Raw genomic sequence first — 27,581 nt, 5'->3', positions numbered from 1 at the left:
AGCAATCCTCAATCTGGGTGGGAAGCAAACGCCGCCTCCGCAACAACCGAAGCACAAAACGCCCCTACCGCATGCGCCCCCACATCCAAGCAGAAATGGGGAGAGAAAGCACGCTCGGAAGACCAATTAGCCGCGAGACAAATCTCCTCCAAGGAAAAAAAACCTCTGGGCCGAGCCCAAGAAGTAGCCATCGCTCCAGCGGAATGGTCATGAAGTTCTTTCGCCAACCGCTTCCCTGCCAGCAAGCAAGCATAAAGAATGTCCTCCTGTACCCATTGAGCGATGGAGGCTTCGGACGCCACCAAACGTTTGAGGCGTCCCTTGAAGAATGCAAAAAGGAGATATAAACAACTAAAAGTCGTAAGAAACCGAGCTCACAGAGAACGCTACATACATATCAAAAAATGCAGTGAATAAAAGCACTGCTCCCAATTTCCCCTCCCAGGAAGAAGGAAGGAAAAATGAGTGTCATAAAAGAAAGGATGACACCGAAATTGTGGTACCATCCGAACTGACACCCCAGATTTTGTTAATCAGAAATAGGAATCCCCGCCAAACAAGGCCTGCAACTCAGAAAACTGCCGAGCTGAAGCCATGGCCACAAGAAACTCGGTGTTCAAGGGCACATCCCTTTAGAGTCTCAAAAGACAAGGATGAAATGAAGCCTTCGGTAAACTGCGAAGAAGTACCTTAAGACTGTACTCCGGACAGGGCTTTCTAGGAGGTGTACGACTATACCGTACTCCGTTTAGGAAATGAACTACATGAAGCTGAGAAGTAATCGAAGAGCAATATACCTTGTAACAAGCTAAGAATGGCACTTGAAGCTAAAGGGAATTGAATGCTAAGCCCTTGGCAATACATTTGTGCCCAAAAAACTCTGGAAGGGTGCAAATGTTGAGATGTACCCAAGAATGGAAAAACCTCAAAAAGGAAGCAGAAGCCACAGGTGAAGACGTCTGTATCGCCTGGATAAGAGAAGAAACAACCTGCTTCGCATAACCCTTACATGTCAGCCATGACTTTTCAAAAGCTAGGTCGCAATACCAAAGTAGTACAAATATCCATTTTGATCAGACCCTAGGTGAGCAAATCCAGAGATACCAGGTAATTCAACAGTCCGGCTGTCGAAAGACTCATCAGATCTGCATCGCAAGGATGGTGCAGCCAATCCAGAGATTCTACAAAAACTGTGCCCTGAAAGCAAGCTTGAGATGGCAAATCATCAGCCAGGGAAAAACACTGGAGGAAAAAAAAAAGAGAAACCAGAGACGAGAAAGAAGCCACGCTGCTACCCCCTCTGACTCCCACTCCCTGTGCCCACCGAAGAAGCTAGGAAGCTTAGAATTTTGAGACGAGGCCTTGAGGTCTAGTTCCAGGAGATCTCACTTCAATAAAAAGAGCTGGAATGCCTGAGCCAAAATTCTCAATATCCAGGATGTAGAAGATTTCACTAGTATTAACATTTATACTTTCTAGAGTGTACACAGCGCTGTACACTGTAACATACAATAAATGGGCCATGCACAGATTTCGTGGAGAGAAACTCTATCCAAACTTTTTTCCTGACCCATAAAATGATCTGCCAACAGAAGAGGAAGATGAGGGTCCACCCATTAAAGTAGAACCACAACTTAACCTGCCAACTGAGCACATCACCTACTGCCCATGCTGTAGAGAAATACCCCCATCATAATACTGACTGAAAAGACCTTCAGTGTCATTTCGGAAGAATGGTCTGAAGCTCCAGAAACAGTAGCTTGACCATGCTCCAGAGTAGAAGAATGAACAAGTACTGAGTTGCCTCTTAAGACCAGACTCCTGGAGCTCAGGATGGAAGGCACCGAGCCCCCCAACCCGACAGCCCGGGATTATTGGTGACCATGAGCTAGTCCAACAAAGACCGAGGTATGCCTTTGAAAAGAGAAATCTCGCTGAGCCACCAAATCATACAGAGCGATGCTTGAGGAGCCTACCAAATAATTGGAACCCTGAGATACCGGGAACCACTGGAACAAAAGCAACTGCTGTAGCATTATAATGGGAAAGCAAGACAAAGTTCCCAGTGGAGTCAGCAACATGGATCCTAGAACCTGTACAGAATCCCATACTCTTGGTCATGGTGACCAAAGAAGAATGCAAACCTGAGACTGTGACCATCGCTCTAGTCTCTGGGAAGAAACATTTCTCTCCTATATGAATAAAAACATCTCCCCGATATATCTATAAATAGTACAGGAGAAAAGAGCGCTGTGCAAATTTGAAGATTCACGTCCAAAGAACTGAGGAAAAGAAACCACCCTTTTCGTGTCAGTCAAATGGCCTGACTGGAAGACGTCCGAATCAAGCAGTCAGTCAAGAAGAAATTAGGTGAATCGCCTGGTAGCGCCAAAAACGGTACCACTGCCCACATTTTCTAAAATGTTCATGAAGCCTTGGGTAGGCGAAATGGCATGTGCCAAAACCGAAAGTGCTGCTCCAAGAGAGGCAAGCAAACCTAGTGCAGATTCGGAGTCCATAGTGAAAATGTAAATATTCTCCCAGTTTTTCTGCAGAAATGTGTAACCCTGAGAAATGAATTCAGCAGAATGGGATCCAGCCTGCCCAGTGCCCCCGTCTTGGGCACCATGCAGTAAGTGGAACGTCCTTAGTTACTGAAGAACTACAAGAACTGCCCTGAGGACCAGTAACACTTAAAAGGGAAACACAAAACAGAGACTCCAAGAACGAACCGGAAACCTGAGGAGGATGCAAAATTGCAAGCATCCTGAAAAAAGTTCACAGCCCCCTGACCTGACATTATAGCGTCTTCTCCCTCATGAGAAAGCCTGAAGAGTTATTGGAAGAAGTCAAGATCCCCTCAGAATGAAGTGCAGACGGTCAGGGAACAGCAGGATGAGAACTGTAGGATCTGTAAGAAGAAAGAAATTCTCCTAGGAAAAATCAAGTTTCGCAATGTAAAGAGGAGTATACTGGAACCATGAAAACAGTACTAACTCCATGCAACGTGAGCGAAATACGTATGTTCTTTAAAGTGAATACGTACTAGATGCAATCAAGATGCTGCCTCTACCGCCCCATGGAAAACAACAGCATTCTAACAGGTATCAGACAAAGCTCACATCGTTAATGAGAGCTTCAGGGATGAGGCTAACCGCCACACAGCGCGTGCTCCTCCGCGCGTTTGATAAAATAGGTAACTGGCTCCTGGTTAGAAGGAGCTGCACAGCCCTTCCTGTCGGGTCAGGGGGTCCGTCTAGCATGTGCCATGAGAAGATGGCAAATCAAACAACCAGCTCTATTGATTTTCAGACCTCCACTTAGTCAAACAAACTAAGTATCATAAGAGTCTTAGATAGTTTATCAGGTTTAACCTTTTTAGCTTACAGACCTCAGTGGTACCGCCTGCATGCCACTAAACTTTTAGATCATACAGAACATTGGTACCCCTAATCGTCATCGGCCTCTTATAGTAATAGCTTTTTAAATATTTTGAATGTTTAAATTCAAGCATTCAAAATATTTAAAAAGCATTCAAAATATTTAAAAAGCTATTACTATAAGAGACTGATGACGATTAGGGGTACCAATGTTCTGTATGATCTAAAAGTTTAGTGGCACGCAGGCAGTACCACTGAGGTCTGTAAGCTAAAAAGGTTAAACCTGATAAACTATCTAAGACTCCTCAGTTGATACTTATGAGAAGATGGCGACAGGAGAAACCGTCGTGATAAGCATGGAAATCTGAAGTCCAGGCCCGCTCAGAAATAAAGAGAGTTCTGGCCGCAGGAAGATGCGAAGTGTCATTATGCCCATAGAGACAGCCTGAACTTGGAAACTGTTAGTACTACCTTTAGGCATATATATCCTATGCCACTACTAGACACATGCAGCGCAGCACAGAGGCCCAAACAAAAAGGACAGTTACCAACAGACAAAGGCTCAATCTGCAGGGACCCCAAGAGAGACAATGAGATACCCATGTGAAATACAGGGCACTATCTTACTGCTGATTTCACTGTGCTGTGAGTTGCCGTATGTCCACCCAGTCCGGAGACAAACTGAGACTAGGTGACCTAGCACAGGTCAGTCTGTCTGGTAATCAATCCCCTTGAGTGCTAACCCCAGAGTCCGATTAAACTAGCAGCTTCCTTCAAGGAAATACAGCAGGAACACAGACATAGACATATAAATCTGCCCAAGCTTGTCCTAAAGCTGGTGAAACACGAACAACTTGTCTGAACCGGAAAGGAGAGAAGCTGCGGCATACCCTGACCAAAGTCAGCTGTAAATAAACTACTGGAACGCTGCGGCTCTCCTGCCATCGCTGGAGACCCAAGCGAATGCCTGATTCTCGCTGACACATGGCCGCCGCATCAATGCTCCTAGAAACATAGTTTGATTCAAGCCCCGCAAAATTCACCCTGCTGCGGCCTGCATAGAAAGAAAGACTCGGGGAATAACCAGAAGAATGGTGCGGTGCTTCCCACAGCACCAGAAAACATGTCCCATCTCATGCACGCTGCTATAAACCGGCACCTGCACAATCAGCTGTACATGGCCTTGACAAACACCGACGAAAGAGAGCCTCGGAATAAACAGGACTACTACTGCTGCACTGAAACCCAACAAGGAGAACAAGTGCGAGCATGAAATCGCAATGCTACTGCCGCACTGTAACCAACAAGGAATCCAAGCGCGTGCATGCAAAGGGCGGGAAAGTCCCGGCTCCCTCAACGGATTTCTAGTCATAAAACTTAGCTTCAATAAAATATCCATTCCTTAAACGTATGTTGACCGAACCCACAGTACTAAGACTCCCAAACAGAACCTGAAGTTCAAACAGTAAAAAAAAAAAAAAAAACCCCACATACATACTCACAAGCTTGTTGTTAGGGCCGGTTGAAGCCAGTTAGAGCTGGATGTGCAGCACTAACAGAGCAGAATGTAGCAACTGTGGTCTCCTTTTTTTTTTTAAACAGAGAAGGGAAAGAAGAAAAAAAAAAAAAAAAGAGACCCAGTCAGACCTTTGCCATAGTGCATTTTTAAGTTCAAAGACGCGGTGGCGGCTCCTTTCCTCTCATGATCTCCACCTGCATCGGAAGTCCACCGCAGGCGGGGATTGTGAGAGTAGCCGCCGCCGCGTCTTTGAACTTAAAAATGCACTACGGCGAGGCACTAAAGGAGCAGGCCAGACCGAACAACTAGATCAACTTACAAATAATTCTGCCAATGGACTAAGGCAGCCGGCCTGACAGCGGGAAGGAAAGGAAGGGGGGAGGGGGGAGGATGTGTTTAAGGAAGCTGTGGCTCTCATTTAACTGCCAGTTGGCTGGCTCCCTTGCCGGAGTTATTTTTAAGTTTAAAGGTGCCGCGGAGGCTCCTCTCATGAGCCGCACCTGCGTCGGAGAAGACTTCCGATGCAGGTGGGAATCGTTAGAGGAGCTGTCGCGGCACCTTTAACTTAAAAATAACTCCGGCAAGGGAGCCGGCCAGACCATGAGAAGAGAAGGGGGGATGGAGAAATGCTGCTGCTGCACAGGAAAATGGAGGGGGAGGGAATTCTGTGGCTGCTGCACAGGGAAGTGTGGGGGAGGGAAAAAAATGCTGCTGCACAGGGAAATGGAAGGGAAGGAAAGCATAGTTACTTACCATAACGGTTGTTATTCAGGGATAGCAGGCAGATATTCCCACACATGGGTGACATCACCGACGGAGCCCCGCAGCAGACAGCCTCGAAAGCAAACTTGCTTGAAGATCGAGCTTTCGAGTGCTGCACCGCGCATGCGCGCATGCCTTCCCGCTCGAACTAGGGGGCGCATCTCCTGTGAGGATCCTCAGTTCAGATACCAAGCCAAGAAGCCAACCAGGGGAGGTGGGAGGGTTGTGGGAATATCTGCCTGCTGTCCCTGGATAACAACCGTTACGGTAAGTAACTGTGCTTTATCCCAGGACAAGGAGGCAGCATATTCCCACACATGGGTGACCTCCAAGCTAAGTAAAAAGGGATGGAGGGAAGTTGGCAATTTAAGAAAAAAGATTTTGCAAAACAGATTGGCCAAAATGGCCATCCCTCCTGGATAAAGTATCCAAACAGTAATGAGAAGTGAAAGTATGAACTGAGGACCAAGTGGCAGCCTTGCAGATTTCCTCAATGGGAGTTGATCTGAGGAATGCTAAAGATGCTGCCATAGCTCGAACCTTGTGGCCCATCACTCGACCTTGCAGAGGAAGACCAGCCTGAGCATAACAGAAAGAGATGCAAGCAGCCATCCAGTTGGAGAGGGTACGCTTCAAGATAGGACGTCCTAACCTATTCGGATCAAAAGAGATGAAGAGTTGAGGAAATGTTCTGTGAGGTTGAGTACGTTGAAGATAAAACGCTAATACCCGTTTACAATCCAAAGTATGAAGTGCCGACTCACCAGGATGAGAATGCGGCTTAGGAAAAAAGACTGGCAGAACAATAGACTGATTAATATGAAATTCCGACACCACCTTAGGTAAGAATTTCGGATGTGTACGAAGAACCACCTTATGGTGAAAAACCGTGAAAGGGGGGTCCGAGACTAAAGCTTGCAGCTCACTAACTCGTCGAGCAGAAGTGAGTGCGATCAGGAATACAGCTTTCCAAGTGAGATACTTGAGATGAGCCTTGTCAAGAGGTTCAAAGGAAGGTTTCATCAATTGAGCCAGAACAACATTAAGATCCCAAACCACAGGAGGCGGTTTAATAGGTGGATGAAGATTAAAAAGCCCCTTCATAAATCGAGAAACCATGGGATGTGCAGAGAGAGGTTTCCCATCCAGAGGCTGATGAAAAGCAGCAATAGCACTGAGATGAACTCGAATAGAAGTAGATTGAAGGCCCGACTGGGACAAGTGAAGCAAATAGTCCAAGACTGACACCAAGGAGGATGAATGTGGAAGAAGCTGACGAGTGGAACACCAGGAAGAAAATCTAGTCCACTTTTGGCCATAACATTGACGAGTGGACGGTTTCCTGGAAGCAAGAAAAACATCTTGAACAGACCGAGAAAATTGAGAAGAGTCTGTTACATAGAAAGGTACCAAGCTGTCAAGTGTAGAGACCGCAGATTGGGATGAAGCAAGGACCCTTGACTCTGAGTGAGCAGAGAAGGAAAGACCGGTAGAAGTAGAGGCTCCCTGACACTGAGTTGAAGTAGAAGGGAGTACCACGGTTGTCTGGGCCATCGAGGAGCTATCAGAATCATAGTGGCCCGTTCCGTCTTCAGTTTGACAAGAGTCTTGAGAATCAGAGGAAATGGAGGGAAGGCATAAAGAAACTGGCCCCTCCAGTCGAGAAGAAAGGCATCCGCCTCGAGACGATGAGGCGAGAAAATGCGGGAGCAGAACAGAGGTAGTTTGAAGTTGCTGGGCGATGCAAAAAGGTCTGAGGGGTCCCCCAGCGAAGAAACACCTGACGAAACGTGGGAGAATTGAGTTTCTACTCGTGAGGTTGCAGCAGACAGCTCAATTTGTCTGCTAGACAGTTCTGATGACCCTGTATGTACACAGCTCTGAGAAAGATGTTGTGAGAAATCGCCCATTGCCACAACCTGAGAGCTTCCTAACAAAGAGAGTGAGATCCCGTCCCTCCCTATTTGTTGAAATACATGGCCACTTGATTGTCTGTCCGAACCAGTACCACCTGGTCGTGAAGAAGATGAAGAAAAGAAAAGCTTTGAGGGCAAGGAAAATCGCTCTGAGTTCCAACAGATTGATATGACATCGACGATCTATTGACGTCCACAACCCTTGAGTATGGAGACCATCTACATGGGCTCCCCATGTGTACGTTGACGAATCCGTCGTGAGTACTTTCTGATGAGGAAGGTTGTGAAACCGCAAACCTCTGGAAAGATTGGAAGAGAGCATCCACCAGCGGAGAGACTTCTTTAACAAAGGAGTCACCATTATATGACGTGAAGGCAGGTCCAAAGCTTGTTGCCATTGAGACGCTAGGGTCCACTGAGGAATGCGTAGGTGAAGTCTGGCCAGGGGGGGGTCACATGAACCGTGGATGCCATGTGACTGAGCAGAACCATCATCTGATGGGCGGAGAGTGTCGAAAGGGAAGACACTTGCCGGCAGAATCGAAAGAGGGTTTCCTGACGATCCAGAGGAAGGAACGCTCGCATGTTTACAGAATCCAGAATCGCTCCAATAAACTGGAGTGACTGAGTTGGAACTAACTGAGATTTGGAAAAGTTGATTTGGAACCCCAGACTCTGAAAAAAAGAAATAGTCTGAAGGGTCGCTGTCACAACTCCTTGAAGAGAAGGTGCTTTGATCAGCCAATCGTCCAGATAAGGAAACACCTGAAGCCCTTGAGATCGCAGGGCTGCAGCCAGTACAACGAGACATTTGGTGAATACCCTGGGGGAGGCTGCCAAGCCGAAGGGGAGAACCCTGTATTGAAGGTGAAGGTTCCACACCTTGAACCTGAGATATTTGCGAAAAGTGGGGTGCACAGGGATACGAGTATAAGCTTCTTTGAGATCCAGTGAGCACATCCAATCCCCCTGATCCATGATGGAGTATAGGGTCAGAAGTGAGAGCATGCGAAACTTCTCTTTGACTAGAAATTTGTTGAGGGCTCGAAGATCCAGAATGGGTTGCAAATCCCCCGTCTTCTTGGGTACCAGGAAATACCTGGAGTAGAACCCTAGATTGTGTTGAGAAGCAGGAATCTCCTCCACCGCTCGGAGGCGAAGGAGAGCTTGAGCCTCTTGAAGAAGAAGGGGGAGTTGAGAGGGACTGGAATGACACTCTCTTGGAGGGTGATCTGGGGGCACCTGAAGCAGGCACAGAGAGTATCCCTCGCGGATAGTTGTCAGCACCCAGAGGTCCGATGTAATAGTTTCCCAATGAGATGAAAACAGAGAAAGACGACCTACAATGGGCAGAGGTGAATTCTGCAGGAAGGCTGGAATGTTTAAGGCCGGAATGTCAAAAAGACAGAGCCAGTTTGGCGACAGCAGGCATCTGAGGTTTCTGAGAGCGTTGTTGCTGCTGAGGACGTCGAGGAGGAGGTCTAGAAAAGGCTGGAGTGGTCTTCATGGGATAATGACGGGCAGGTGGTTTATAAGCCCAAGCAGTAGGTGGTTTGGGCTTAGACCTGATCAACGACGCAAAAGAGCGTTCATGCTCTGAGAGTCGTTTAGTAGCAGCTTCAATCGAGTCGTCGAACAACTCATTCCCTTGGCAAGGTAAGTTGGCACGGCGGTCTTGTAAATTAGGATCCATGTCTACTATGCGAAGCCAGGCAAGGCGACCCATAGCGACAGCAAAAGCAGACACCCTCGAAGAAAGCTCAAAAGCATCATAAGATGCCTGCAACATAAAAAGCCTCAACTGGGAAAGAGTTTGAAGGATTTGGTTTTTTTTTTTTTATATACTCATTTTTATTGAGCAGAAAGGATACAGCGAATCAAAAAAAAAATACAGATCCAATAACAATCAGAGCACGAATGATGAATGCATTCAGTGTATACAATATAAAGGGTACAAAGGTACAAACAGTTCAGCTTAGGAGGATATAACTGTAGAGCATAACTGTAATGTAATGTCAGAGTTCAGCTGTCCAGGCATTATACAATGAGCAGACATAAGACTTAGCAGCAACGTGTGCTATGATTGTAAGCAAGAGTAACAATTCTGTAATCCATAATGCTCAGTTGAAGGATTTGTTTAAACTCAGAGAGACGGTGCTTGGACAAGTCTGGATAAAAGGATGGGAACAATTTCAAAAAATGATTAAAATAGGATGTAATGACATAATTGTAATTCAAGATCCTGTTCGCCATCATAGAATTTTGGTACAGTCTATGACCAAATTTGTCCATAGTACGTCCTTCACGGCCAGGAGGTACAGTTGCAGACACCTTAGAAGGGTGGGCTTTCTTGAGAGAGGATTCCACCACCAAGGATTGATGGGAAAGTTGTGATTTCTCAAATCCCTTACAGGGTACAGTACGGTAGCGTGATTCCAGATTTGATGTAATAGCTGTAACCGAATAAAGTGTCTCCATATTTCGGATGAAGGTCTGTTTGAGCACTGGTGTCATGGGCAGCCTCAAATTCTCTTTAAGAGGATGCGGAAGCTCCATGTCTGCCAAATATTCCGGGGTATACTTGGAATCTGAATGTAAATCTAAATGGAGAGCTTGCCCCATGTCATAGACAAACTTGGCAAAGGAAGATGATTTGGAAGAAGAAGCTTCCTCCGGAGAGGCAGACCTGGAGCGATGAGCTATAGAATAAGAAGGTGAAGCCTCACATGAATATTGGGACACTGGCTCTGATTCCACCCGTACTGTCACCGAAGAAGCCCCACTACCAGTTTGTGGCGGAGTAAAAGAGTGTTTCCTTTTCAAGCTCCTCGATGGAGATGTTCTCGGAGTCCGAGGAGTGGAATGTCTCGAAGGCAGAGGAGAAACATCTCGAAGTAAAGACCTCGAGGGAGGAGTCCTCGACCTCGAATGTCTCAAAGAGATAGAAGAGGGAAGCTTCGGGTCAGAGCAAGGACGGTGCCTCGAAGTCCCCGACTTAGAAGGAAGGTGTCTCGACGGCCTCGACCTCTGTTTCTGATGAGGCAAAGAGGATCTTGAAGCAACATCCGGTGATGAATCAGATGAAGAGACTCTTTTACGAGACCTGCCCCGTGGATGGTGTAGCAGGGTCTCAGTCTGCTGCTCAGGCTGGTCTACTCGAAGCAAGGTCGAAGAAGGCACCAACTGAGCCACTATAGAAGAAATCTGTGTAGTCAAGATGGACTTCAGCATATCTTCAAACATTGGCACCGAGACCAAAGGATTCTGTGGTACAGGTGCTGCCGTGCGCTCCAAGGAGGGCGACCTCGATTTAAGAGTATTCCCGAGACTTGGAGGCACGCTTTGCAAAAGGTCTCGAGGATAGAGGTACCCGGAGCCCCGAGTAGCGTCGAGAGAGACTCTGGCGGCTTCTTGGACATGGTACCTGGAAAGGAAGCAGGAGACCTACCCCCAGAAGCAGACTTCAAGGACGAGAGCACCGGGGCCTTCGAGGCAGAGGACCCGGAGGTCTTCGAGGCCGAGGCAGGTGTCGAGGCCGAGGTTGTCCCAGAAGACGAGGCCTTAGGTCCCGCCGGTATCGAGACAGTCGAGGCCGAGGCTTTTTCAGGCTCCATGTTGAATAGCTGAAGAAACCTGTCAAAGTGGCGGCGAAAAGCCTGAGGCTGAAGGGTCAGACAGCGATCACAGTCCTCTGGATGATGAGTGCGACCCAAACAGACCATACACCGACTATGAGGGTCGGTGATAGAAATCGTCCTGCCGCACGAATAACAACGTTTAAATCAGGTAAGAGGCCGGGACACAGAAAAAATAAATTCCGTGCCGAACAAAGTGAGTTGTTGGGCCTAGGCCCAAGGCTCACCAGCCGCACAAAAACACACGAAAATATTATTATTATTATTTTTCTTTTTTTAATAAAAGAAAGAAAACAATTGAGCACAGCGACCGAACTTTTAAAAGAAAAAGCAGCCGCGGTGAAGAGAAGGCAGAAATTTCGCTGCGAAGCTGAGCAAAACGTGTCTTCCTGGCTCCGCGGAAAAAACGAACTGAGGATCCTCACAGGAGATGCTCCCCCTAGTTTGGGCGGGAAGGCACGCACGCATGCACGGTGCAGCACTCGAAAGCTCGAGATCTTCAAGCAAGTTTGCTTTCGAGGCTGTCCGCTGCAGGGCTCCGTCGGTGATGTCACCCATGTGTGGGAATATGCTGCCTGCTTGTCCTGGGATAATGCTGCAGCACAGGAAAATGTAGGGGGAGGGAATGCTGTTTCAGCTTCTGCACAGGGAAGGGGGGGGAGAGGGAAAAAATGCTGCTGCACAGAGAAATGGGAGATGGAATGCTGCGGCTGCTGCACAGGGAAGTGGGGAGGGAAACAGAAAGAAAGGAAAATAATAATAATAATAATAATTTTATTTCTTATATACCGCCAAAGCCATAGTAGTTCGAGGCGGTTTACAACGAAGAAGGGCTGGACAATCAGCGAAAATGGTTCAATGTTACAATCAGAGAAAATAGGTGGCAGAGAAAAAAAAAAATGGTACAGAGAGAAAAAATAGAATAATCAGCGAGCAGTGGTGCAATCGGCGAAGGATGGTTCAGTCAGCAAAGAAGGGGCCAGGGTGGGCATAGGGGTTTTAGGGTATGAATCGGGTGAACAGATTAGTTTTTAGTAGTTTCCTGAAGTTTAAGTAGGATGAAGTGCGTGAGATGATGTGGGCCAGCCAGTTATTGTGCTGACCTGCTTGGAAGGCAAGAGTTCTATTTAGATATCTTTTGTAACGGCAGGTCCTTAGGGTAGGGTAGCTAAACAGGTGGGTTCTACGTGCGAGTTTGGATGGGCAGTCTAGGATAAAATGGGGTACTAAGTAAAGGGGGGCCAAGCCAAGGATGGATTTGTAGCAGAAACAGGCTAACTTGAATAGCACTCTTGCTTCCAGGAGTAGCCAGTGAAGTTTGTGGTAATAGGGAGTTATGTGTTCCCATTTTTTTAGTCCGAAGATCAGTCGGATTGCCGTGTTTTGAATGATTCGCAATTTGTGTGGTTTTTTTGAAAGATCCCAGGTAGATGATGTTGCAGTAGTCGATTAGACTTAAGATGGAGGATTGCACAAGTAGGCGGAATGAGGGGGCGTCAAAGTATTTTCTGATGGATCTTAGCTTCCATAAGGTGGCGAAGCTTTTTTTGACCAGAAGGTCGGTGTGAGCTTCAAAGGTAAGGTTGCGGTCGAGAGTCACTCCGAGGATTTTTAAGGAGTTTGTTAAGGGAAAGACTTGACCATTCAGGGAGATTGAGGTGTCTTTGATTTTGTCGTTTGGGCTTGCCAGGAAGAATTTGGTTTTATCTGAGTTGAGTTTCAGTTTGAAGTCGGCCATCCATAGTTCGATTTGCGTTAGGATTGAAGCTAGGTGGTTGTTTATCTCGGGGGTTATGTTGGAGAGGGGGAAGACTAAGGTGATGTCATCAGCATAGATGTAAAATTTGATCTTCAAGTTTAGCAGTAGATTCCCTAGGGCGACCAGGTAGATATTGAACAGCGTGGGGGACAGGGGGGAGCCCTGTGGGACTCCGTAGGTGTTGGCCCAGCTGGCGGAATGGGAGTTGTCGCTGTAGACTTGGTAGGCGCGTTGACCTAGGAAACCCTGGAACCATTTTAACACGTTGCCTGAGAGGCCGATAGATTCCAAACAGTCCAGAAGAATGGCATGATCAACCAAGTCAAAGGCGCTACTAAGATCACTTGGCTGAACAGGTTGTGAAGGTAATCTACCAAAGAAGCGATGATGGTTTCAGTGCTGTGTCCAGGGCGGAAACCTGACTGGTTGTCGTTTAGGATGTTGAATTTGTCCAAGTAAGTTGACACAGGGGTAGGGAGAGAGACAGAAAGAAAGAAGAGATAGACATATATTCTAGCACCCGTTAATGTAACGGGCTTTGACTAGTACTTAGATAAAACACAATTCAGACTTCTGGTCCAGGCCCTAATATCAGGACTCTTAGACTACTGCAACATCCTATACCACCACGATAAAACTACAAACAGTGCCAAACACAGCCCTCAGACTGATCTACTCACTGAAGAATGACCACATCACCGCCACCTACTTAGTCACACACTGGCTCCCAGTACAAGCATGAATACTTTTCAAATTCTACTGCACGCTTTTCAAAGCCCTAAATGGCAATGGACCAGCCTACTTGAACAATCGCCTAACTTGGAACAACTCATCCAGACCAAGAAAAACAGAGACACCCATCACTCACCCCCCAATTAAAGGCATACAGCGAAAGAAAATGCATGACAGGCTACTCGCCACGCAAGCAGCGAAACTAGAGAGCCACCTCTCCTATTTACTGATCTCAGCACCAAACTACAAAACCATCAGAAGAAAAATAAAAACTACGTTATTCAGGAAATTTATCAAGACAAGCTCCTGATATAACTGATTACCTCAATCTATCTCCAGACCCTAAACATTCCAACCAAATAGTTATCTTTTCATCTTCTGGATATGACCAGAATTTCCTCTTTTTGTAATCTGCCTAGAACTCCAAGGTATTGACGGAATAAAAGACACCAATGTAACGTAATGTGACTGTACTCATTCACACAGTGGCAAATAATAAGTCAAAGAGAATTGAAGACTACTCAGTTCCCACATCACCCTGTCCCCTTAAGCCAGACTAAGCACATTTTAAACCATTGGCTGGTTCAAAATAAGTTTTTTAAGATATAGTTTAGCAGACCTAATTCAGTGTCCAATTCTGTAATCTCATGGTTACCTTGAAATATCACCCCAGTACCATTCAGCATCTTGAAGTGAACAGTTTGAGCCATCTTTGAATCCATTTGTATTTGCTGGAGTCACTAATTTTGGTGGTTTCGGAGGAAGAGCTGGAAGAAAATAAAAAGGCATGCTGCCATCATCTGTTTATGCAAAACGTGAAAATAAAATGTTCAGTTTAGCCTTGCATACATAGCGCCAGATTCAATAAATGGTGTTCAAAATTAAGTGCTAATAAAATTCGACATGCAATGCTATAAAAGGGATTAGCAAATTTATATAATAGCACTGAGCATGGAATTTGACACTCAACTTTGAACACAAGTATTTACACTAGCTGAAACCTGGTCTAAATCCTGGCTTGCAAACTGGGAACATTTCCCCGTTAGTATAGTGTTGTTTTTATTATTTTCCCCTTAATACGATGATTTTATGTATTAATTTTTGAATTTTTGATAAGGCAGTTTATCAAATTTTAATAAACTTGAAACATGTTATTCTGTAGCATTGCATGCATCATGCCTCTAATCTGCTCATGCCCTCCTTCCCCATGGCCATGCCCCTTTTTGGGGGTGGGCACAATCCGATTTATGTGCTCATTTTTGCATTATAGCATCAGTGCCAATTAAGTGCTTGCTAGTTCCAATGATTAAATTATTGGAGTCTTATTAGTTATTTTTTGCACAGATCTGGGATCCATGCCCAATTTTGGGGTGACCTTTTTAAATTCCAGGGGTATGAGTATATGATTCATAAGCTTACTAAATAAATAACATGGACCTACAGATTAAGTTCTTACTTTGATAATCTGGGTTGTTACGATACACAGGAGTACGTACTTGAGCTGCCGATTCCCATTTTCTGCAAACTGCAGAAGAGTATCACTTTAAGAATTTGAAAGTCCTCCACTTCTGCAGTGGACCACAGCACCTCCTCAGTTGGTACCAAAACAATCAAACTCCACTTAAATTTAAGAAAAGAGGAGAGGCACAGGGAACTTCACCAGCAAGAAACATTCTGCTCTGAAACTTAGAAAATAGAACAATGATCAATAAACATAGAACAATAAATCACTCGCATGAGCAACAATCTGCTAAGGACCCTTAAAAGAGAAAGGGTCCCCTACCCCCAAGTACCTGAAACACATCTTTTCTTAATCTTAGGTATAGTAGCAGAGGTTCCGAGACAGAAACTGGCAATGTCAGAGGCAGAAATCAGGCGAATCACAACAATCCCCACAGGGAGAGTAATACGGACTCCTGTGTATCCTAACAGAACCCAGATTGAGCTAAGATCTGTCGTTCTGTTGCAAATATACAAGTCTGTACCGAAGCTGACATACCAAGGTGGTGCCATACTAGAGAGAAAACGTCTTCTGAAACAGAGAACCACTCTCCAAGATTCAGAGTCTGCCGGTTGAGAAAGTCAGCTTGGACATTCTTTACTCCTGCTACGTGGGTAGCAGAGAGCACTTGCAAGTAAAGTTCTGCCCACTGGAATAACATCCAGGCTTCCAAGTGAAGGGAAGCGCTTCTAGTGCCACCCTGCTTATATAAGATACCGCAGTGGTGTTGTCCGAAAACACCCCAACTGCTTTCCCTATCAGTTAAGACTGCAACTGTTGCAAGGCCAAACAAATGGCTCTCAGTTCCAGATGACTGAGACCACTTGCTCTCTGATGGAGACAACTTGCCCTGGAGAGGGCAACCACAGAGGGCTGTTGAGGTTGGCATTAGTTGCGAGTCACCCATGAGTCACCAACGCAAGCTGCACTTCATTCTGCTGTCCAGTGAGTGATGTTATGGAGACCAACTGGACAAAAGGGAGTAATGGAGGGGACATCCATGAGCCCTCACCCAGGGTACCACTTCCAAGGAGGCCACCATTAAGCTCAGCAGCTGCAGATACTGCCAGGTCGTGATGCTCAGATGGGCTAAGATCTCTAGGATCTGCTTCTTGAGCTGCGTCAGAAGCTCCCAGATAATCCAAGCACCGAGTCAGTGAAGATGACTTTTTTTGGAAGCTGACTACCTAGCCCAGGTCCTATAAGAGGCTCACTGCTTGCTGAACTGCACACTCTCAGTCCTCCAGAGAAAGGGCCCTGATCAGCCAATCATCCAGGTAAGGATGCACCTAGACATCCATTTGGAGAGGGTGGGCCACTACAACCATCACCTTGGTAAAGGTACAGGGCACCGTGGCCAAACCGAAGGTGAGTGTCGCAAATGGAAGTGGCGAAGGAGTACATGACATATCAGATATCTCCTGTGAACCAGAAAGATGGGGATGTGCAGATACGCCTCTTTCAAATGCAGAGAGACGAGGAACTCTAATGGAATCACAGTCGCTATGACCGTTGCCATACGAAAGTGGGGGACCTTTAGGGCCTCGTTTACAGACTTCAAATCCAGAATGGCCTCTAATCTTCTGTGCCTTTGGCACTATGAAGTATCTGCCTGATCCAGATTAGTCTTCAGGAACAGGTTCTAGGTCATGAATGTCTAAGAGTCATTACACTATCACTCAGACTGACCTCCTTTTCTGGCCATCAAAGTTTCAAGGTCTATTAAAAATTTGATTAATTGTCTACTAACATTCTAAGCGATATAAAATATAATACAATTAAAAAAGGAGGGAATGAAAAATGTTCTTACCTGTTAATTTTCTTTCCTTTAGACCAGGGGTGTCAAAGTCCCTCCTCGAGGGCTGGAATCCAGTCGGGTTTTCAGGATTTCCCCAATGAATATGCATTGAAAGCAGTGCATGCAAATAGATCTCATGCAGATTCATTGGGGAAATCCTGAAAACCCGACTGGATTCTGGCCCTCGAGGACCGACTTTGACACCTGTGCTTTAGACGCAGCAGATGAATCCAGAGACTAGTGGGATAGCATATATCTACCAGCAGATGGAGATACAGAAACTGATTAACAGGTGGTCCTACTGGCTGGCATACACCCTGTATTCTCAGTTTTGCTCCTTGCCCAAGCATCTGGAACCAGTACATCTGCTTTGCATTTAAAAAAATTATTTCCCATAACAAATTTCAAAAGGTAATAATACAACTATCAACTATAGCAAAACTTCTGAAACTTGCAAAAGACAAACCAACAGACAAAATCCCAAAAGAATGGGGCTCTGGATTCATCTGCTGTCTAAAGGAAAGAAAATTAACCGGTAAGAACATAATTTTTCCTTCCTTAGCAGCAGCAGATGAATCCAGAGACTAGTGGGATGTAGCAAAGCAATCCTCAATCTGGGTGGGAAGCTAACTCCGCCTCCGCAATAACCAAAGCACCAAAAGCAGATTCCGCACGCGCTACCACATCCAACCAATACTGCTTAGAAAAAGTATTCTTAGAAGAGTGAGTATCCGCTCGAGAAGTCTCCTCCAAGGATGAAGTTTGTCCGGTAACTATTCCCTGCAATCCAATAAGCGAAAGTAATGGTGTCTTGGACCCATCGAGAGATTGAGGCTTTGGACGTTGCCTTACCATTGTCGTGTCCCTTGAACAACACAAAGAGGAGATCTGAACTTCTAAAGTTGTTAGAAACCTGCATATATACCTCTTTGAGGTTAAATGGGTCAGACCACCCAATTAATTCTACCATCAAAATCTTGGGTGTCATCTTGGACTGAAACTTGACTTTCAAAGATCACACTAACTCTCAGGTTAAAAAAATGTTTTCACTTTATGGAAACTTTGCACCATTAAACACTACTTGACTTCTCTTTTCAACTGCTGGTTTAATCTTTGATCTTAAGTATCTTAGACTATTGCAATATTATATACTTGGGATCTTTTAAGAAAACCAAACGACTGAGAATCGTTCAGACCGCAGCAGTTCATCTCATCTACGGTCTCAAGAAATCGGATCATGTACGCCCATATTACAAAAAACTACACTGGCTGCCCATTTTTAAGTTTGCTTGCCTTTGCTTCAAAACCATAACAGGTTCATCCCCAATCTATCTCATAATTTCGATTTTCCAGGCACAACTTGTACACGTAGTGCCTACTTGTTCGCTTTCCCATCCTTGAAGGGCTGCATCTACAAGATTCCTCGATAGAACACTATCATTCCAAGCAGGCAAATAGAATAAATGTTTAACCAATTTTATCTCAAACGCTCTCTCTTACCAAGCTTTTAGGAAGTCAATCAAAACTTTATCTCTTGGACAAATTTCTCTTACTCCATTTCTACCATGATATACTAAAACACTTCCAGGAAAAATTGATTAATCTTACCATAATTCACAAAAAAGAATTCCCGCAGGACTAGGCCTGCAAACACAGAAAACCCTCCAAGCCGAAGCTATGGTCACAAGGAACAGTGTTTTCAACATCACATCTGTTAGAGTGTGATTAGATAAAGGTGCAAACAGGTTCTTCTGCAAACTGCAAAGAACTACTTTAAGACTTTACTCCGGACAGGGCTTCTTATCAGATGTACAAATGTGCTGTAGTCCTATTAGGAACTGAACTACATCAGGCTGAAAAGCAAGAGAAGAGCGAGATAGCTGGCCCTTGTAACAAGCTATGATTGCCACTTGAAGCTGAAGGAAATTAAATAGTAAAACCCTCAGCAATACCCTTGTGGGAAAAAAGAAAGAATATAAGACAGATGTCTTGAAGGGTGGCATACCCTGAGAACTATTGAAGAATCGAAAATTCTCCAGACATTAGTGTAAGCCAGATGAAGATGTCTGTATTGCCTGGAAAAGAGAAGAAATAATCTGCTCTACATAACCCCCGACACCCCAGGTGTGACTTTTTAAGAGCTAGGTCATAATACCAGAGTGATACGAATTTCCATGTTGATCGGACCCTGGGAGAGAAAATTCAAAGTAACCGGGAACCTTAACAGTTGGGAATTCTAAATACCCCTCAGATCCGCATACCATGGATGGTGCAGAGAGTCTGGAGATAGTATGATTACCATGGCCTGAAAGCGAGCCTGAGATACTCATCCAATCATCGGGCATGGGAAACACTTTAAGACAAACCAGAGGTGAGAAAGAAGCAACACTCCTACCCCCTCTGACTACCACTCTCTGCATCTGCTTAAGAAGTTCCCAATTTGCAGGATGTAGAAGATTTTGGTGAGGAAGGCTATGTAAACCCTTTTCCTGTCCTGAAAATGAGACACCTACAGAAGAGGAAGATGACATTCCACCCATTGAAGCAAGAACTCTTACTCTTGCTTGCTGAGGACTTCCAGTACCTCTCTGGCTGTTGAGAAATACTACCACCCTGACACTATCCAAAAAGACTTATCGTCAGGCCGGCAACATGATCTGAAACTGCTGAAGTGCTAGTCTGATCATTCACAGCTCTAGATGAATGAACGAGCACTTAGTCTCCTCTTGAGACCAGACTCCTTGCGTTGAGGATTGAAGGCACTGAGTCCCCCCAACCCCCACAGCCTGGCATGCTTGGTGACTATGAGCCAGTCCAGCAAAGACCTTGGTATGTCTCTGAACAGACTGATCTCACTGAGCCACTAAATTATGCAGAGATGCTCGAGGAGCCTACTAGATACTACTATTGAAGCTTTGAGATACAGAAAACAATCGGCATTCTCGCGTGAAAGCGAGCAAAGGGTCCCAATGGAATCACCACCATGGATCTTAGAACCTGTATAGAATCCCATACTCTTGTTCTTGGTGACTAAAGAAGGCGGCGAACCTGAGACTGTAACCTGTCTCCCCGGTCTCTGGGAAGAATCATATTCCTTACCTTCGTGACGAGGAACATCGCCAGATATTCCAATAATTGGCACAGGACAAGAGAGCTTTTTGTAAATTTGAAGATTCACATCCAAAGAATGAAGAAAAGAAATCACCTGTTTGTGTTTGATAAACTGACCTTGCTGGAAAACATCCAAATCAACCAGTCTACCAAGAAAGAATGTACTTGAATCCCCTCATTGCGCAAAAAATACCACCACTACACTAGTGTTCTAAAATTCTCATGAACTGTGGCTAGGCCAATTTGCATCAGTCGAAACTGATAGTGCTACTCGAGAACAGTCGAGCGAAGATACTGCTGAAGCAGTGACATTAGGAAGATGTAAATAGATTTTTCCAAGCAAAAACTGAGTTTAAGTCTGAGAAACTAATTGACCCATAAGAGATCAAGCTCCAGTCTGACTAATTCTCTGTTTTTGGGCACTATGAAATAACTGGAATAACTTCCCTTAGTAGTTTCAGTTCTTTCGAAACTATCTTGAGTTCCAGTAACACGTAGAGGGTCTCGCAGCGATGCAACCTTTTGGAAGCTGAATACACGGTGACCCCAAGAAAGAATCTGAAATGGGGGAAAAGGATTCAAAGTTGCAATCACCCTGAATAATGTCGAAAGACCCCTGAACTGACATCATAGTGTCCCCGTCTCCACGAGAAAGCCTAAAGCGCTGAGGAAATCAAGACCCCCTTCAGAGTGAAACACAGAATGTCAGGGAATGGACTAGAGTATAGTTGTAATTTCTGGAAGAAGAAAAGTAACTCTCCTGTGAAAAATCCAGTGTTGCGATGCAAGAAGGAACATGTTAGAATTCTAAAAACAGAACCGTTATGGTGAGTACATAAAAGAACTTCTAGGATTAAGGTGCTGTAACCTCTGTTATCCGGAAACCCTAAAATCCAGTATTAACTCCATGCAAGCTTCTCCAAGAACCTACTGCCCTTAAAGGGAAAGCACACTAGGCATAATCTGGAAGCTGAATTTACCGCTCTATAGGAAATGAGCTGCACTTTGGCAGCTAGAAGACGAGACTTTCACTCCTAAATAGAACTCCAAGGATGATTCCAACAGCCACATAGGGTTTGCTACCCTGTGGGTTTGAAAAAATAGGAAAGTTGCCCCCTGGTTAGAAGTAGCCGCACAGCCCTTGGCCACCTGAGAATCTGGCGTGATAAGTGCTGAAACCTATAGGTCCTGGCACCCTAGACTTACAGAAAGACAGTGTTGCCCTCAGGAAAATGAGAAGAGCCATTAGGCCCATAGAGACTGTTCCATTTGTGCAGTAATTATTTCTATAGCACTACCAGACACAGGCAGCGCTGCACAAAGGCACAGAAAAGGAAACATGCAAACATACATAACCTTACCCTTGAAGTACCCCAAGAGATGAGGAGATACCTGTATGAAGCACAGGGTACTCTCTTGCCGCTTACATCACTGTGCTGCGATTTGCCTTCTGTCTACCCATTCTGGAAATAAACAGAGACTGGGTGGCCTACCACAAGCCAGAATCTCTCTCTAAAGCGACCTGAGGCCTAACAGTACAGGTCCTATTAATGTAGCTGGTTCACTTGAAGTGCATACAGTGACACACACACTAAGCTAGATCGCCGCAATCGTGCCTAAAGCTGTTAAAACACTCCCCACGTGTCTGACCATGAAGACAGAGAAGCTGCAGAAGACTGACAAAAGTCAGCTGGAAAAACAAACTGAACGCTGTGGCTCTCCCGCCAGCGCTGGAAAGCCAAGCGCACGCCTGTTTTGCTGTGACACTGCGCAAAAATCTGTCTAATACCGGCGGCGTCTGCCCCAAAAGTCAGACCCAGGGAGGAGGAACTCAATGAATGTTGAGGTGCTCCCGACAGCGCATGCCTCCCATGCGTGGGAAAAATCAGCTCCTTCAACGGCCTTGTTAATTTCATACCCAGAGCCCCCTCCCCCCCCCCCCAGAGTGCAAGTGCAATTCCTCCCCTGCAGCGTCTGTGCAGCCGGTCGCACACAGGCCCGATAACGTTCGGCATTTCCCAAAGCACGAACATCTTTTCACTGCCTCAGACGCCATGATGATGAAGCGAATACGCGCCGCCCACACAAGCAGCTGATAAAATACTTAACTCAAACTGACAGAAACCGGCAAACACAGCTGATACACTACTGAATCACGCAAACTGTCAGAAACCGGCAGATATACAAACGCTACTGAATCGCGCAAACTGACAGAAATTGGCTGATACACAAACAAACTAAAATTGCTCTTACCAAAACTGACAGGAAATTTGCCAAGACTGGTAGTTGTAGCCTGGAGACTGTCAGCAAAGCCCAGTCCAACTACAGCAACATTGTTCTCTCTCTCTCTCTCTTTTTTTTTTTTTTTAATTGGGAAAAAAGAAAAAATTGAGAGAATTACCAATACCTCTCCGTCCACTGGAGGGGAGGGTAGAGCAAGAACCTGGGGGAGGGGACCCAGGTGAAACTCTCAAAGCCGGCACTGTTCAGCCGGACACCCCTGTTTCACTGAACGGAATTCCCAATTGGAGAAAATTGTCCAGTCACGGTCAGAATTCAGGAGCTAGTTGAATAAAGACTGTCCACCTGCTGGAGATAGAGCATACTGAGAATACAAGGGGTATGCCAGCCAATAGGACCACCTGTCAATCAGTTTCTCTATCTCCACCTTCTGTTAGATATGTGCTATGCCACTAGTCTCTGGATTCATCTGCTGCTGTTGCTAAGGAATACAAATTAAAAATGTTTAACAAATGCTGGAGAGTCAAGAACAGATCTGGAGGGGGCTGAGAAAGTTCGATCCCGAGTCCCTCCCTGATAATGTCTAGCACCCAATGTTGGACGAGATCTTTTCCCATTTGTCCAAGAATGCCAACAGCTGCCTTCCGATATGAGGAGCGGCCATCTTCCTGGCAACACTGTTGTTTCTTGAGGTCGAGCCACCACAGGCACCAGCGGGTTGCAGGCACCTATAACTGCCAAATCTGTCTGAACCCCTGAAAGCACTTCTGAGAAGAGTAGCATGGGAAAACTGTCTCTCCTAGAGGCATGAAAATCGCCTCTACTGCCCAGCACATGCCAACGGCTCCTACTAACTAGGAGGGATTTGGGGTAGCGATCTGCCACACTGGCCAGGGAGGTTGTCAAGTCCTTTGCCAAACAGCATCTACCCCTTGAAGGGTACTCTGCTGCGTGGCCTTGGAGGCTGAGTTGCCCACCCACTGTCTGATCCAGAGCATCCAACAGGCAGAAATAGAATAATCTGAAACCTTGCTCAGAACTCTGATGTCAAAAGAACATTGACCACATAAGCCATACCCTCAATCATGTGGGGACAGGAGTTCCAAAACTCCGAGGAAGAAGTCCGCAGTCTGGTATGGCAGGCTCTTGCTACAAGGAGGCAGCTGATGCAGCTTTGACACCCAAAGTCAGCGCTTCAAACTATCCTTTCAGGATCACATCCACTCTACAGTCTTGTGCATCCTTCAACATCACTCTACCTTCACTAGAAAGGGAGGTGTGTTTGGTCATCTACACCACTGTGGAATCCACCTTTGGCTGGACAAACAACTGCTGGAAGTCCAGAGCCGAGACATAGCTTTGGCCACCCTAAGAGAGCTTTCAGAGATTTCCCACTGGTCAGTGACCAAGGAAGTAAGACCCAGATGAGCAGGAAAAAAGTTCATCTGTACATTAGTGCCGCAAATGATGGAGCACTGCTAGGTGGAGTGCTGCTGGGCATCGAGCTTCAATAGACAGAAATGATAACCTAGCCAGCAATTTATTAATCATTCACCTTAACTGTCATGGTACCCTAAACTGTATCCATGGCATCCTATTTGTTTTGTCTGTTTAGATTGTAAATTCCTTCGAGCAGGGACCATCTTCTTCGTGACTCTGTACAACGCTACGTATATCTGGTAGCGCTATAGAAATAATTAGTAGTAGTAGAACATGGGAAACTGAAGCTAAACTGAAAAGGAGAAGCATGGAGGGATCACCACTGTGATCTGTCACCACTCCTGCCCCCTGGCTACTGGACCCCAAAAGGGATCCCACATCATCTAATTGCAGAAGAGCCCCGAGATAAAAGGCATGGAAACGGACTTCCAATCATCCCAGTCCTGCTACAAAGTGTCACTGACCCTGGAAGCCACCCGCTTAGAAGGATCCCCCTAAAGGTGCGCCTAAAGGAAATGCAGCGCTTCCTGGTCCTGTTAAATAGGTTTTCCAATAGACCAACAAAGTCTGAAAAGCCTTTCAGTGGGGGACCTGAGACTCCTTGCATAACCCGAGAGGTTATGTATCATCTGCCAGCAAAGCAGCCTGTTTAGAGCGCTGTTGCTGTTTTTGGAGGACTCGGGAGCTGCTGCACAAGGGGATGGTTGAGAGGCGAGTAAAGATGCTGCACATGGGGGGGGGGGGGGAGGAGAAAGGAAAGGGGAAGAATTGGGGTGGAGGAGAGGGAAAGATGATTGGCAAATCAGGCAGCACTAGTGTCAGGGATGGAGTCGGGGAGGCTTCAGGGGTCAATCTTAGCTAGGGCTTATTTTTGGGGTAGGGCTTTATTAGGAGCATCTTTAAAAAGTCATTCTAGGGCTTATTTTCGGGGAAACAGGGTAGTACAAAACTGAAGCACAAACATTCATGGAATGTGAAAGGTGACGATTAGTTATTGAAATAATACCCAAGTATTGTTCTTTTGCAAAGTTACTTCATCCTTAAAGAGGGCAATTACTGGGGGAAAAAAGTGTTGTCTAAGAAATGAAATCCAGTTATGAATGAGTTTGACAAAGTAAAACAAAATGAAAGTAGTAAGATTTTTCAGTAGAGTGAAAAAATAGTTTATGGAAGAAAAGGTCTTACGCACTTACATCCTACAGTTCTGAGTTACAAAAGAACACTCAATTTAAAACAGTCACGCTAGACAACAAAACCTCTAGACCAGGGCTGCCCAAATCCGGTCCTCGAGATCTACTGGCAGTCCAAGTTTTCAGGATATCCACAATGAATATGCATGAGAAAGATTTGCCTACACTGCGTTCTTGGTATGCAAATCTCTCTCATGCATATTCATTGTGGATATCTTGAAAACCTGGCCTGCCAGTAGATCTCGAGGACCGGACTTGAGCAGCCCTGCTCTAGACAGTGTAGTATTTTTAGTCCAAGATTCTATCCAATGAAATTCAGTGCTGCAGGTCCCATAATGCACCAGGATGAGGATGGCAGAAATCCAGGACTGGCCAAAAAGTTTCCCTTCTGGAATGTAAACCTGGTTACGCTAGCTTTTACAAAGATGTGCTGCTGAGCTGCCCATGGGAATGAGTGGCTCTGAATTTAACTTGCAGAACAGCATGGCAGCACACATTCATAAAAGGACCCTTTGGCTACAGTACCACTGATGAGACAAGTTGCCTCAGCCATTAAATTCAGGCTATTCCTCCAATTCAATTACAAAACAAAAACAAGTTCTTGTAAAAATACTATACTTTTGTAGTTTGTACCCAAACAAAATGCTGAAAGCAATTCTTTTCTTCCTTTTGGAAGTGTAAATGAAATACCATAACACCTTAAATCAGTATTCTTTTTTTTTGTTGTTGTTGTAAGACAGGGAATAACTGAGCAACATTTCTAAATTTAGTATTCAACAGATTCAAAATGAGCTGGACTCTTCAATTGTGTCTGGCATGACCATGAACACAAAAAAATTACACTTAAGGGACTGCTTTATTTTGAACCCTTTTAAGTTTTATTTTCATCTTTAAGATGTCCAAAATATAATGTCTAGCAACCTGTACTTGCAAGACAACACAAACATTTATTTAAAATATTTATATCCCGCATATCGGTACATTAGCCTTTATTTCCTCCGTTTTCTATACCCTTCTCCCAGGAGAAATCAGAACAGTTTACAAGAATTTATTCAGGTACTCTGGCATTTTTGATAGAAGAAGCTGAATTACTTTGACAGGGGTATTACAAAAACTGATCATGTAGAATATTTTCAATATTAAGATTATCATCCTTCCATGTGTAAATATGTTAACGCTTTCTCCCAAATTCTGTATATAGAAAATTCAATAATAATTAAATAACCAGATTTGCTTAAATTGTTTGGTAGAGGACAATAGGGCTTGGGCATATAACAGAGGAGAAATACAGCCAAACCGTTTATTTCCTTGCCTAAGCAGTAGTACAATTTTAGTTTTGATTCCAAGTTGGGTACTGTAAAACGTGGCATTCGCCAGGTAAACAAAATTCAACAGTCTGCAGATTCCAAAAGTTTAATTACTACAATTGTAATGGACATACAAGCAACTCCGTGGCTTAGTTTTGGCATTGTGGGGAGAAGGCCACACATGTTGCAACAGGAAGGTTCAAGCTATGAGGTTCTTGGGCCCCGGAGGAAGATTTTCACTGTACGGGCGACCTCTACTGGCCAAGCTGCAGCACTTTTGAAATTAGTCTCCAATAAGACTTTCCTTGCAGTTACTAGGCAGTGTTGCCTTGGCAGCTGGAAGAGCAAAGATAAGTTTGGTCTTCCTTTGCTTCTCAAACATCCAAAAAACGTTGTCACCAGGAAAAGGTCGATGAATTACCAGGGCAGTATCTACATTTACAGGTGGAGCAAAATACAAGGCTGCACTTTTCTATTGTGTCTTTTACCGTCTACTAGGTTGATTTCTGTACTTTTAACGATCAGGCTCCTTCACATTACTACTGTCCTACAGTACTGAACAATCAGAGCATTATCGAGAGACCGTCTCTTTAAAACGCAGCAAGGCCTACAGGCTTAACCCATGATTGCCCGTAGAACTCTCCTGTTAGGAAAGCAATGCAAGGCAATATACAAAAAAAGCACGCATATAGCCCTTCCTAGCAGCTCTGCAACTTGCTCAACAGCTACAGTCCTAATAAAAAGCTGGCTTTCCGATTTTGGAAAAGGAAAAAGATCACGAGGAACTTTTAAAAGGACTTCGCGGTCACTTTGCAGACTTAGAAGCCGGGGCAAAGCAGCAGAAGCGGGCCAAGCCCGGGACCGCACAAGTGCAACGCAATTGCAAAAAAGGGCTGCCGAAACTCCCGAGTCCAACTCGGCCACCTAAGTTACACCTACATTACACATCGCAGATTGGGGTTTCTCTCCACCAAGTCCCGTTTATGCAAAAGGTCCATTGCCACCTTTTCACACAATGCACATATATCTTTTTTAAAAAAAAACCCTCCCCCCCCCCAGTTCAGGGACTGTCGCAGAAAACGGCTTCAGTCCCACACTAAATTCACCTTTTATGAAAAAATAATGCTTTTTTCACCCTTTAATTTTGCAGCCACAGGCGAGAGACCTTCCCCCCCCCCACTAAGAGGGGGGAGGGGGAAGCGCCAGAACAAAAGCCTTTGGCGAATAACCGGGGGGGGGGGGGAAGCTCTCCTGCACGAAATAACCACCTGCAAGGGAGCAGCCAAGTCT

At 45.3% G+C, this 27,581-nt stretch overlaps 1 protein-coding gene across 2 annotated transcripts in view; it reads right to left on the bottom strand.

The window, feature by feature from the left end:
* Positions 1 to 27,581, bottom strand: part of LOC117346336 (phosphatidylinositol 3-kinase regulatory subunit gamma) — a 374,335-nt gene that overhangs the window by 50,948 nt on the left and 295,806 nt on the right. The window contains exons 7-9 of one of the 2 annotated variants that reach the window (XM_033915736.1): positions 21,118 to 21,147; positions 20,934 to 20,981; positions 14,359 to 14,503 (exon numbers count right to left, since the gene is read on the bottom strand). In XM_033915736.1, the coding sequence (XP_033771627.1) occupies positions 14,359 to 14,503; positions 20,934 to 20,981; positions 21,118 to 21,147 (223 nt within the window). The remainder of the gene's footprint in view (positions 1 to 14,358; positions 14,504 to 20,933; positions 20,982 to 21,117; positions 21,148 to 27,581) is intronic. The other variant, XM_033915735.1, reaches the window with a different exon arrangement.

The sequence above is a fragment of the Geotrypetes seraphini genome, chromosome 12, assembly GCF_902459505.1.
Source record: "Geotrypetes seraphini chromosome 12, aGeoSer1.1, whole genome shotgun sequence".
Lineage (NCBI taxonomy): Eukaryota > Metazoa > Chordata > Amphibia > Gymnophiona > Dermophiidae > Geotrypetes > Geotrypetes seraphini.
This window is presented reverse-complemented; position numbering and strand designations above follow the sequence as displayed.